At 29.9% G+C, this 14,049-nt stretch overlaps 1 protein-coding gene across 3 annotated transcripts in view; it reads left to right on the forward strand.

The window, feature by feature from the left end:
* Nucleotides 1–14,049, forward strand: part of LOC129963311 (follistatin-related protein 5-like) — a 498,278-nt gene that overhangs the window by 437,291 nt on the left and 46,938 nt on the right. The window contains exons 4-6 of one of the 3 annotated variants that reach the window (XM_056077602.1): nucleotides 2,335–2,580; nucleotides 8,286–8,609; nucleotides 12,738–12,953. In XM_056077602.1, the coding sequence (XP_055933577.1) occupies nucleotides 2,335–2,580; nucleotides 8,286–8,609; nucleotides 12,738–12,953 (786 nt within the window). The remainder of the gene's footprint in view (nucleotides 1–2,334; nucleotides 2,581–8,285; nucleotides 8,610–12,737; nucleotides 12,954–14,049) is intronic. The other 2 variants (XM_056077604.1, XM_056077603.1) reach the window with 2 other exon arrangements.

The raw sequence follows: 14,049 nt of genomic DNA on the forward strand, positions 1-14,049 counted from the left end.
TTAATTAATTAAAAAACAGCTGACCTTAATTGATTTAATTTCGATGCTTTAACTTAGATTAGCAAAAAAAAAATTGTTCATCCATTAAAAAAAACTCTTTATGGATTTTTTCAAAATTTTTAGGATTGTCGTTGTTTGTTTGTTGTTTCTTATGGCACTTGCCATGGACAAGCCCACTGTTACGAAGATAGCGATTTTAAGCCGGCGGGGGAGCGTCTCTTGTTTTTTTAGTAACGCCAACTAGGGCCAAGAGTACGACTTTGCTACTCACACATCACTCATTCGCTTGCACAACCCCTTTTTACAGGAGGGCACATTCACACATCTCACAGATAGAACAACCATGCCCAAACCGGGACTCGAACCAGTCCACGGAGAAGACACGTTACACCTATGCCAGGACACCGGCAAATTTTTTAGGATAAATTTAATAATCAGATGAAACTAAGAAAAAAAAATATGTAATTGCAATAAATGTTTAAAAAGTTTTAGAATGCATAAAGTGAATCCTAAAAATAAATTCAGATGTATTTATAAGGAATTCATGACGGGTTGCCTTAGCATAATGTTATATATTAACAAAATTCCTAAATTGATTTCTTTTTTATGCTTTTACCTTAATCATCACAGAATAAAATACTTTCGCTCTTAAAGAAACCATTTTGATAGTGAAGATACTATGAAAACATATTTAGCGGACAAATGAAACTGAGAAAAAGTGCAAGAATGTATCACTAAACAAAATAAATTGAGTTTACTTAATGTGTTTTAACGTTTAAAGTAAACAACAAGCTTGTAGTTATGTAACAAATCATTATGTTGATGTCTCTATGAACTTTCTTAATAAATTAGTGTACGTTTAAAAAATTAATGAGGTCGCAGGTCAAAATGCAAACTATATGCTAATTTATTTCGTGAAGGTTATATTTCTGTTTGTAGTTCCTCTTGATAAACAAAACTATGTAAACAGACTGACAACTTGAATAAATTATTTCTTCTTCTTGAGCGGTGTTTAAAACTTTCTTCGAATGTTTTATTCGCATTTCAATTAGTTTTAACAATATTTAACAGCACAGATGTTATTCATGTTTAACAGACTGAAGTGGAAACTCGAATAAAATAAACATTTTTAACCGCATTTTTATCAAATTTCAATTTTTCAATCAGGTTAAACAATTTCACAATCAATCAAATCTACATTTGTAAAACGAAATCACACATTCCATCAATTATTATTGATGTCGCCAAATCTTGTACCTAAAAAACACGTGTTTAGAAGCCTCACAACATCAAGGTATAGATTATACATTATTGCATTGTGTTGTTCTTTGTCATGCACAATTATACAATAAATGCGCACTACTGGAAGAATTTCATAACTTATCATATAGTTAAAATGTGGTGTCATATAGTCAATATGTGTGAATATCATAGTCAATATGTAGTGTCATTTAAATAAGGCTTGTATGTACAGAAAGCAACCATATGAACTCGTTCCGAAATTTATTAATTTATACACTTTTTATTACTTTCTCGTATACGTTGTATAGAGATAGTAATCGTCAAAAAATACGTGCTCGAAATTTGCTCAAATCTCTACATTTTAGACCTCTCTGAATTAGTAAAACACATTTTTTGGAAAATGCCTGTCTGTCTCTTTGTAACAAAAATAATTCAAAAGCTTTTTGATATTTATGGTTAAAATTTGGTATACGGTCTTAACACCAAATTGTCAGATTTCTAACAAATTTCGAGTAAATTCTGTTCAGAGGAAGTCCGACTGTTCGAATATAAATTAACAAAATATTTACAAAACGAAGAGTGTTAGATAGATAAAATGCGGTACACAGATTTAACATCTACAATATAGATACATATAAAGTTTTCAGCCAAATCAACTAAGGGTTGACTGTCTTTCGGTCTGTATTTTCAGAAACATGTAAATGTGGTAATTCAAAAACACAATTACTTAAATACATCAAATTTGGTATGGCAATTTGCGACTACAAGTTCTGTTTTTTGTCAAATTTTTGCTTCAGTCAGTTGGAAAAAAAATGGTGTAAAACGCAAAATTTGATTTTCGCATATTATTTACCGCATGACAGTAATTAATCGCCAAATATCTCGCCGAGAACGAAAGTTTCAATAAAAATGCTAAATCCGAGCCAAAATTCAATATTTCGTAAATATGTACGCCAATGCCATGGAAGGTTTTCTCTGGCATGACAAGTTAATTAGAGATTATGCGGGAAAGTTTTGGGGGATGTGCCCAACATTTTCAAGGTACAGTTCGTATTGTGTTAATTATGTTTTGTTTTTTTATTCTTTTCACAGATGTTGTCGGAAATAAAGGGTGCAGCCGGAATACGTGTGGCCGTTGGCGCGAGTGTGAAACGAACTCTCTGGGAGATGCCATCTGCACTTGCCACAAGTACTGCAAGAAAAGGAAGAAGCCCGTGTGCGGTACTGACGGACGTTACTACGCCAACCACTGCGAGCTCCATCGACAAGCCTGCCTAACAGACACCACCATTGCTATCGATCATAAGAGACTGTGCCTCAAAAAAAGAAGTAAATCAGGTTATTTTTTTCATCCTTGTTTTTAATTTGATATTTACTTATGCATTTAATGTGATTATTAAAGAATCGGCCTTGCGAAAGTTTAAAAAGCGTAGCTTAATGCACACATTTTAAGTTCGATTACGATAACCACTTTGAACTAGGTTTAAAAGCGAATTCTCAAAGAAGATTAATTTGACATTTCAGACTGTTCAAATGAAGGCGATTTGAGGAGATGAAATAGTTTTAAATTATGTATATTTATGTGTGCTTTTTTTAATTCTGGTTGAAAAATGTTTGACAGCTAAAAAATAGATTTTGATGACTCTTGATTTTGTTGAAGAAACTCCATAACAGTTTCTGAATATCAGTTTCAGTTATACCTATTTTTTTCTGTACAATATTCTCTTTACCTACCATGGCACGCTCATAATGATATCGCTTTTCTCATTCGGTAGAATAGGAATTTGCTGCATGCTCTGCTTATCCAGAGCTTCCAAAGTGTATTTGTGCGAATTTCGCACAAATATACTTTTAAGGATGGGAAAATGAGATATTTTAAAATAAATTTTAAATAATTAATACATAAAAGAGATTTTAGTACATACTTGGATATATTTAATGCTTACAATAACTGTTGTTTTAATATTATTGGCGTTTAAAAATACTTTGTTCATTTTATAAAGTTATTAATTTTAATTAAATTCCTTATGCATAAGTCTAATCTTAATCCTGCTGAACTAGCCGTTCGTGAAAAATACGATAGTAAAGTTACAACACCACGAAATTTAGTGGAACCCAACAACTATTAGTCATGTCATGGGACTTGACTCCATTAGTAAAATTCATTTATATAATAAATAGAATAAGTGTAAGGAATAAGTATAAGTATAAGTAAATAGAATAAGTGTAAGGCTATTAAAATAATATGGCTTTAATGCATATAAAAATTCGAAATTTAACAATATGTTTTTTAGGAAATCATTAACATTGAAGCTGTGCATAACAGATTTAATGAAAATTAAAATATTCAATATTCCAGGTGAGCAAGCTAGTCACCAGAGGCGAATATACAAGACATATAATATCAATTCTGACAAAATATTTAATAGTTAATATTAAGGTTTACTATTAATGAAGACTGAAATTGTTTATTTTGATCTTTTTCGATATGTCGGACTTTATTCATAAATTTAAAGCGCAGGTTCAGGTCCAATTTCAATTGTGTCCTATATTTATTTTTATAAAATGGCATGATTGAAAATCCACATTCTCGCAGATTGATATTCAGAGTTATTCTGTCAGAATCCTATTCGTTGATTTCTTCTTTTTAATTAAAAATTTAAAGTTTTTCTTTAACTCACTCTTAAGATTTTTTCACATAAAATATCTAAAAACTTGTGTTTTTTAACTCAAACCTTACCTAGTACAGTATTCCATCGTATTGCTAGTGTGGCCTTCATCGTAAGTGCCAATTTAAAAGGGGTAGGGGGGGGGACAAAATAGAAATATACACATGTGACAAAATAATGAGTATTAATGTTAAGTGAGATGTCATTTTGTATTTCTGTATGACACTTTTATCCCCCATAAAATGTACCCCACAATGTAATAATATTGGTACATTTATTAAACATCGAGAAGCCTTATCCATTTATTACGTTGAGTTTTCATTTTAATCACTATCTAATAAACTAAAAAAAACAGTTTTATCTTAAAAAAACAGCATTGTATTTTTAATGATGAATTATTGAAAGCAATTAAGAAGTATTTATATCTTGGATATCCCACAATTCTTAAATTCATTAAAAGATAATGGCATGTTATAATATCTAGCTGATATCATCATATCTTTAGAAATTTTTCACCGATGATATTACATATTTAAAAAAATATCTATTTCTGAAAAGAAATAAGGTGAATCTGATAGATGCAGATTATTTCTGCGTCAACACACTAATTACTTTTAACTTGGTTCAACAAAATTTCTGCTTCATATAAATTAGAAGGACTGAAAATCATGTATTTGTGAAGGGAAAAAACAGTTTTATATATCTAGCATTCACAGCATAATTAAAGCAAAACATGGTGCTGAGTTTCCAAGAATTCGTTAAAACTGCTAATGTCATTTCGAATTTTCAGATTTAAAATGTTTTATGCGATTTGATAAAATGATGATGTTTTCATTCACCATCTTTTAAATAAAAATTTGCATTCAGAATTTTAAAAACAGGTTTTTTTTAAATTTGATTGGTAATTCCTACTTTACTTATTAATATGTTAATAATGCGTTAAAATTCAACCTTATTGTAAATAGCATTAATTAATTATTTTGCATTATTTTTGAAACGATGTTTGGTAGAAATATATGAGAATATATGCGTAAAATATGAGATACTTTAAATCATTATTTGGATTTGATTAGAAATTTAATGAAATCTTTATAATTAAGTCTATTTAATTAAAGATAAGGAATTAAAAATTTGCAATGAAAATTTATACCTTCGTCATTTTTATAAATGATTTGGATTCGTACATGAAATGATGATCCGATGATTGAAAATCAAATATTTGTTTAATATATTTTTTTAAATAATTTTTTAAATAATAAAAATCCATTTAATTGAATAAACAATCTTAGAAAAAATGGCTTATGAAACAGATAAATTTTTTTCAATTATTATGTAAATACATAAGTGGTTAAATTTGCCTTTTTTTATAACTATTTTTTAATTTTATTATCTTAATAAAATATCTCTTCTAGAAAGAAAAGATTTAATCGGCAAAGAATTTTCATTGAAAAGTATTATAAAAACCATAATAATTCTTTATTTTTATTGCATTTTTATATCGTGTAAATTGTTTATATGCAAGGCGTAATTTCATCATTAAGTAAACCACTAAACGGTTTTTGTTTTAAATGGGAAAATCTTTAATCACAAGACTATTTTTTTTTCGCTATTAGAAGAAAAAAAAACTGGATTTTTAACACTTTGTTAGGCAATTTTAAGCAAAGATAAAACTTTTTTTATCGTTTTGAGCAAATCTTTATTCCAAATCTCTATATTGAATAAAGGAAATATTTACTTTTTTTCACCGTTAAACTTCTCAAGTCATTAGATCATTGTTATATAAAATGTAAATTTCAATTTTGTTCATCAGCAAACATCTTTTGTATGAGTTAGAAGAAATGTAAAGAAATGAATGCGTTAATATATATTTCTTAAATTGAAAATGTTTCTGCAAAACGTTCTACCCAGAAATAGCAAATAGTTTTATTATTCTATAAGCATGAAAACATGTGTAAGTGTAAATTTATGTAAATTTAAACAGTACTTAACTTTTTATCGGAAGTCATATAATGCGTGGCGTAAATATCTCTATAAGTTAGGGATTATTATAATTCGACAAAAAAAATGAAATCTGACAGTACAAATAATTTAATGCTTTAACTTTTTATTATAGAATGTGATGATTTTAAATGAACGTGGAATACGTGTTTAAAACATTCTTTAATTCATTTGTGATAGATTATTTTTAAACAAAATGAAAAATAAATTATTTTTCTATTGCTTCAGATAATGAATTGATTCATTACAATATGATGAAAATATTCATACAATATAATCCAAACTTACAACTTAGGATATACATAAGGGGTTGCGCATTTTGTACGCGTGAGACTAGGGAATTTGATATATATCACGTTAAATAAATAAAAATTATCAGAAAAATCCATAAAAAATCGGATTGAATAATTTGTTATCTTATTTTTATTTATTTTGAAAAACGGTATCCGCAGATATTTGATACATAAATGGCCTTTTGTCATTATGATGATGATACAATGGCCGAAATTGTAGTACCTGATTTTGTTCCTTAAATTATAAAGGATTTAAAAATGCAAGAAAGTTTAACCCTTATCGTGGCAAGATTGCTTTTTTGAAGAAAAGCAAAAAAAAAAAATGTATGTAGGTAGCTTATTTTATATTTTATATATATATATATATATATATATATATATATTATATTTTTTTATATTTTATATATATTTTTATTTTATAGTGGTAGTATATTTTTATAAAGTTGTATGTATGGTATACTATACAAAATGAACATAAGGGTTAATATTTTGGCTTATATGTTTCAAACTCAATGGATTATATGTGCCCCAATAATTTCGAAAGTGTTGCATAAAATTTATAATTGAGTAATAAATTTTAAGGCATACAAACACTTTTTAGCTACATAATGTACTTTATATATATATATATATATATATATATAGAGAGAGAGAGAGAGAGAGAGAGAGAGAAAATTTCCAATTGCCCTATTGCATACATGTCAAGAATATTTCTGTAACAACTTTTGTCAAAAAAAAAAAAAATTTAAAACAAATTATCATCTAATTTGATCTATTTGATAAAATTATATAAATTTTCTTAAAAGTATATATCTCTGTTACATTTCTTTAATTTCAAATGCTGTGATAAAAAATTTATCTAAATTTATATACAACAAGAACATATTTTAATTAAATGGAAATTTTTATGTTAAAGATTTATAAAATTTGAGAACATAATGAAGATTCTTTTTATCGACCGTTTCAATTTCAAAAGTAAAATGTATCATAACTGCCCACGTACTTTTCTATTATATTCCACATTATCCTTTATTAGTTTGTGATCACTATTAATGACAAGTTAAAGTTAAAATATCAGCAGCATCATAGTATATGCAGTATCAGCATAGTGTATGCAAGTAATACGAAAAGAAAGATAATTATTATTTTGCTATTAAATAACATCAAAATTGAGAAGAATACCTTGAATACAAGCTGATGTAAGTTTGAAATCATATGATATTCAATTTAAGCTTGTCACTGAATGCAAGATTATAAAAATTTCATAATATGCATTTCAAAATTCCGTATAATGTTTTCCATTTTATAGCTAACATTCTATTCAACCAAAAACACTTAAATTATGAAACATTTCAAAATAGAAATGTTGTTTACTATCTAAAAAAGTCGGTGTATTGTTCTATCTCGGATCATAGAATACTAGAAAGTTTCCAAAGGCTTTTAAACTTTTTTCTGGATTACACAGATAATACACATGGATAAAACTAGTAGATACATAGATAAAAATACTAAACTATAAACTGATAATATGACAGCCAGTCATTATTTTAAAGTCTGCTACACTTGCTCATAAAGTCACGCAATCGTAGTAATCTAGATTTTTGTCAAGTGGTGTTATAATATTTTGTATTTATATTTAATTGAATATAATTTTCTATGTTGAACCTACTCTATTCATTCTTGAACAGACTGGCTACATATCGCCACTATTCTAAAATATCGTATGCCAAAAACCATATGCATGAAAACATACGAAATTTTAACCTAACATTTTGTGATAACCTACTACAATCACATATCACGTATCGTAATTTGATAGCAGGTGAAGTTAATGTTATCTATCAATATGTTTGGAAAATTTGATGTACTAAATTTCGATAGAGCAATAACAATATTAATGGCATAACTAATTTTAAGATAATACAAAATTAGAATTTTTTTAAAAATATTTTTTCAAATATAACTACATCTTAAAATATGAGATGCTTATCACCGCAAGTTTTTTTCCCTTATTTTCTATCGAAATCAAATCTTATTCCATATAAACAAAAAGAAATAATTGTTTCTCCATTTTCTACCACAGTTTTAGAAACCACAACAACAGATGTAGAGACATCAGCCGAAGATGTGTCCACCAGCAACACTCCAGTGACCACTCTCGGAACCACGGACCGCCGGACAGACGATCCTTCCTCTTGGACCAACATCCCTCAGCCGGAACCGAGGACCGTAGCCCCCTCAGTTCCCCTGAGCACCGTCCTTCCTCTCACCACGATGATGACCCAAACCAGCGACGTGGATTCCGAACTTCCTCCCCAGAGGGAATGCAGCCAACAAGATTACGATTTTATGAAGGAGAATTTACTGCTTTTCAACAGTGCGAAACTTACCGATTCTAAAAAACCAGGTAAGGAGGTTCTTGGATTTGTAAAACAACCATGTCGAACTCGAACCCTATAACACTTAAAGGAAATCTAGGTTACAAAAATGGCATTAAAGTTTTAAATGAATAAATTTATATATATATAGATGCTAATAGGGAAAGAAGCATCTCTGTGTATAAAAGATATAATCTTAACCTGGCGCTTTATCTTTTACTTTCTTTTACGAATCTGAATGATCGGGTCGTGCAATAATAATACTAGAATTTTTTGTGTACAGCTCACCACCCCGCTCCACCACTGTCGATACTGCTTCGTTCAGTATAATATTGGTACTGTGAGTAGTTACAAAAAAACCATCACTGGTCAATGCATGAATCCCTTCTGTAAAGACTAATGCATATGGTCATTGAAGATGTGGCCAGCATAATCCCACCACCATTTCTGCCCCCCCCCCCAGCCAGTGGAAATGAAAATCGGCATCCTGAGTTATACCATTTCCTTGTACGTTCTATAGTGCTCTGTCACCTAATCGGGAGAAGTAAATATAGATATTAATTTTTTATTCGCAACTTTATTTGCCCCAAAACTTATTCTCAAGTTAAATAGTAAAAGAATAAAGACGGGAAAATATCTAAAGAAAACTTACATATGTAGTGCTGTCGGTTTAACCATTTTTAGATGTAACCATTTCTTAACGGCTTTTCCTATGATTTCCATAACTCATAGTTTTCAATTTCTTTCTTTGAGCTAATTTCATAACTACTCTATTGTCAACTAATATCGGATGAGTTTCAGAACTCTCATACGAACTCTTTTATTAATATAAACAATATAATTCTCTATCGTCTCGGAAGATAATAGGGCTTTCGTATAGATAAATGTTTCTAATTCTGTGCTGCGCGTACCCACGAAGAAACGGGAAATGGTTTCAGGGGGTACACGAAAAAAAATGTGATGATGGAAATTGATGGATAGATTGGATATTAGAACAAAAAAGATGGGTTGTGATATGTGGAGCAGTAATGATAAGCCAAGGGATGTTGCATATATGGCCCAATGGATAATGAATTTCAAATTGCCTTTTCAATCATTTATTTTATAAGTTACTTGAAATTATATACGTTGTGTACAGCAATTCTTGCTTTGGTGGTAAATTATTAGGTTATTCTTGGCGCCTTTCATCTGTACTCTTCGTTGCTTGCCACACAAGTTAGGCAAGGCTTGCATCCATTATAAGACGATGCTCAACAGCGGGATCTGGAGCAACAGAAATCTGTAACGAGGGGAATAAAAGTATAAAAAGGTTGAGAAACACTGTTATAAATGTTTGTTGCGTCTGAAGCTATTAGAGAAAAAAATCTTTAATTTTGAAATGCAATGACTTTTTTTGCACTGATTTTAGATATATTGACCGACTGATTATTATTTTTACTTATTATTTTTAATATATGGCAAGAAGTTCATACAAGTCATGTTCTGGAAGCTAAATATTTAGACACTAAATTGATTTTCACTTATCGAACTATCCACATTTTAAACTTATAAATTAACATTGATTTTTAGACATTATTCGAAAAAGAATCTTTAATTACTTAGATAGCATGAAACGAAGTGAAAGTTACAGTGAAATCATTTAGTCTCATCGTAATTTCATTTTTCTAAGAAAAAATATTCAAAATTCATGATTTTTAAAATAAAGATTAAACTTTCTCCTTTTATGGAATACTGCATCTGCAATATCATTTTTAACTCGGCATTTATAAAAAAAAGCCATAGTGAAAGTTTTCGAAAATAGTGCTGTTGCCACAGCTAAATTTAATCGTGATTTCATTCCTTTTTTAAATTTAAACTAGATTTAACTTCCAATTCTGCTTGGGTTCTTTAATGCCATTTTACTGTACAATTTATTTGTAAACTTCTAACTTAATATTAGAATAGGAATTTTAAACGAGTTAAGAACTAGAATCAAGAAAGTTTTAAAAAATACATCTTATAAGGCATTTAAAAAAATCTATTCAAAGAACGAGCTGGTAGACTAAAAATAATGTTACCTGAAAATAACTACTTTTTCTTTACTTTAAGTCTAAAGCCTCTCCATACATGCCATTTTGAGAAAAGCTGCGAAACTAGCAAGACTAAAACAAAAGAGGACACTAAGCAGAAAGTTTAATCCGTGGTTTTCCTTCGCTGTCACTCGAGTTTGTTCTCTTTTCCTTGGAGTCTCTTCAGCAGGAACTTTCCTATTCGAGTTGCCGACAGCCCTTGTTATTCTCAAGGCGTGTCAGAGAAGGAAAACTTACGAAAGCATAATAGGTTAAGGTACTACCAAAAGGAAGATAAATGGTGGCCCAAATCGTATTTTACTATATATTCTGCTTTGTTCAGCACGAAATTAAAACAAAACAATCTCGCACGCAATTTTACGAACCTACTTGGTGAATATGTATGATAGTTTTGAATGTTCAGTGAGATATTTTGAAACTAATACTATCATTTTTACTATATAGAGAACTATATTTACTATATATACTAAATTGAGAAAGTTTAGTAATCATCAAAATATTCGAACTCGAAATTTTTTCCAATCCCTACGTTTTACATCTCCCTGAGTTCGGAATTTTTGGAACATGTCCGACTATCTGTCTGTCTGTGACAGAGATAATTCAAAGGCGCTTTGAGTTAGATTTTTGAAATTTTTTAATGCTGTCTTTACACCAAATTTGCAAAATTCTATCAAATTTTGAGTAAAATCTGTTTAAAAGAAGTCCGGCTGTTTGAATACAAGTTAACACGATAGTTACAAAACGGAGAGAGCTAGATAGATAAAATTCGGTACACATATTTAACATTTATAGTGTAGACACCTGCCAAATTTTGCGCCAAATCCAACAACTTAATGGCTTAAATATATCAAATTTGGTACGAAATTTTGTAAGTGAGTCACATTTTTGTTTCAATCGATTCAGAAAAACATGTCTAAAACACAAATTCAGATTTTTTTATAATATTAATGCAGGCCAGGAATTAAACACTAATAACTCGCCAAGGGTGGCACAAAAGATTAGAAGGGGGGGGGGGATTTGGGGAAGATAACTTCCGCTGTTTTTATGATTTAGCATCGTTAAAACACTGGAGGTTATATATTAAAATTAAAGTTGTGGTGGAATTAGTTCAGACTTTGCCAGTGGGATGAGAATGAGCTATCAAGGATTTTTTCACACTAGTGTACTTGAGTGGCCTTCAATAAAATTCAGTGGTTTCTTGGATTACAATCATGTAGCATTTCTGTAATGAAATGCTGTTTTTCACCATTAGACGTTTGAGTAATATAAATTTTTCACTATTATTTGCATATATATATATATATATATATATATATATATATATATATATATATATATATATATATATATATATATATATATATATATATATATTCTTTTTGGATGAATTAAAGTTTTTAAAGCATTTTGTATCATTTTCCCCTTTTTCCAAATGGGATATAAATAGAAATCATTTTTAATTTATATTTCTCTAATGTATTAAAAGCTCCACACTAACATCTACTTGATTTTTATTTTATTTGTACCTTAATTAAATTAGAATGAAGAAAATTTATTGGGTAGATTTAACATAGGTTTCGAACTAATTTTATAAAATTTTCTTTCCAAACACTATTTTAAATGGTCTTATGATACATTTTATATTCAAATGCCATCCATACATAACGATGATGGGATTTAAAGATCCATATCATTTGATCATTACATTATATGTAATGATTAAATTACATACAAATAATGTAAGGATTAAATCACATCAATTCCAAAATATTTTATATATTATTATTTAAGTTTAGTTGCACTTTCAATCTTTGCACTACTCGGTATAAAAAGCAAAAAAAAAAACCGTTGGGCATAATTTTAGTACTCTTTCCACACTTTACAAGTACGTCGCTGACCCGCACATGGTGAAATCAAAACTCCTAGTTTTCTTATTCTTCCAATATAAAATTAATTAATCAAAACTAACTGGTCTTTAAATATCTTTCAATATCCATTTTTTCGTTTCACGAAATGGTAGCTTATAACCTGCATTTCGGTGTCATATGAATCTGTATTACGCATTCTAACATTGTCGCTTGTCCACAGGCAACGAGTACTTGGTGAGCATCATGTTCTCTCATTACGACCAGAACAACAACGGGCAGCTGGAAGCGGAAGAACTGTGGCAAGCAGCCGAACGGGACCACCTGGGCCAGCTCTCCAAATCCTGCATCTTGGCCGATATGCTGCTCTTCGATGACACGGACAGAGATGGAGCCATGTCCATAAACGAGTTCTATCTCGCATTCAGTAAGTTGAACAGTAAGTGTGCCTCAACCCCTCCTTCTACCCGCACCTTTGATTAGCCGCTGATGTCGTGCATGGATGGAAGTGTTTTCATTGTAGCATGCCCTGTCCTGTCTGGTATAGTAGATAAGCATGGCAATTAACTCCAGATTTTATTTTTCTTAACCCGTAACTGGAGACATGAATTTCCTCAAGCGGCCAGAGACATGGATGATTCAAAACGACTCCATTGTTCTTTTTTTTTTCTTTCTTTCTTTTCTAAACAACATTGGAATGTATTTTGGAAACACAATACATTCTGAAAATCATTTAGTTACCAAAAAATATAAAAAATATTAATATTAAAAATGTTAAATGTTGAAAAGATGTTATAAAAAAGCCGAAACAATCTTTACTATATACTTCCGTTTGTAGTTGGATCCGTTCTTTGAGTATTTACTTCGTTTAGACATTACAGAATTACACTAATGTTAATTGCTGTTAAAATTTAACAAACAAAAATGAAAAAATACAATATTTTAAAACATTATTTTAGGAATACTTCTTTATTCTTTTTGCATTATTCAAATTAAAAGCAGAGACATGGAGTCAATGACTCCATAAATAACAATAAAAACTTTGAAAAAGAGTAACTCGGTTATATGCACGTGTTCATACTTAAGACTTTTGCCAACATACTGCTGAAAGAACATCTTGAAGATGCCGAGGAGATGATTGTATTCAAGGACAAAATACCACGTGATAATCGGAGCTAATGGAAACGCGGAGTCATTTTGACACCCGTCTCCAGTTATGGGTTAAAGATGGCATAGCCTTTTATTTTTTGAAACATTAAAAGAAATTTATTGTTCTGCAGATTTTTTGTTTGTCTTAATCATAGCCAAGACATTTTTAATCAGAAATTACATAGAAAATCATTAATTAAAAAAACTGCTTATTAATCACTAGCCGCCTTTGGCGACCAGCCGGTTCGCCAATCTTAATGTTCGTTTAAATTTTAATAATTAAATAGGTTGAACCGGAGTTTAACCCCCTTCTTCGCCAAGTTGCGATAACGCACCAAAGCTGGCAATCTTTATTATGCACTATAATTGAACATCTGCTTCTTTGC

Source organism: Argiope bruennichi, chromosome 3 (assembly GCF_947563725.1).
Source record: "Argiope bruennichi chromosome 3, qqArgBrue1.1, whole genome shotgun sequence".
NCBI classification, from domain to species: Eukaryota; Metazoa; Arthropoda; class Arachnida; order Araneae; family Araneidae; genus Argiope; species Argiope bruennichi.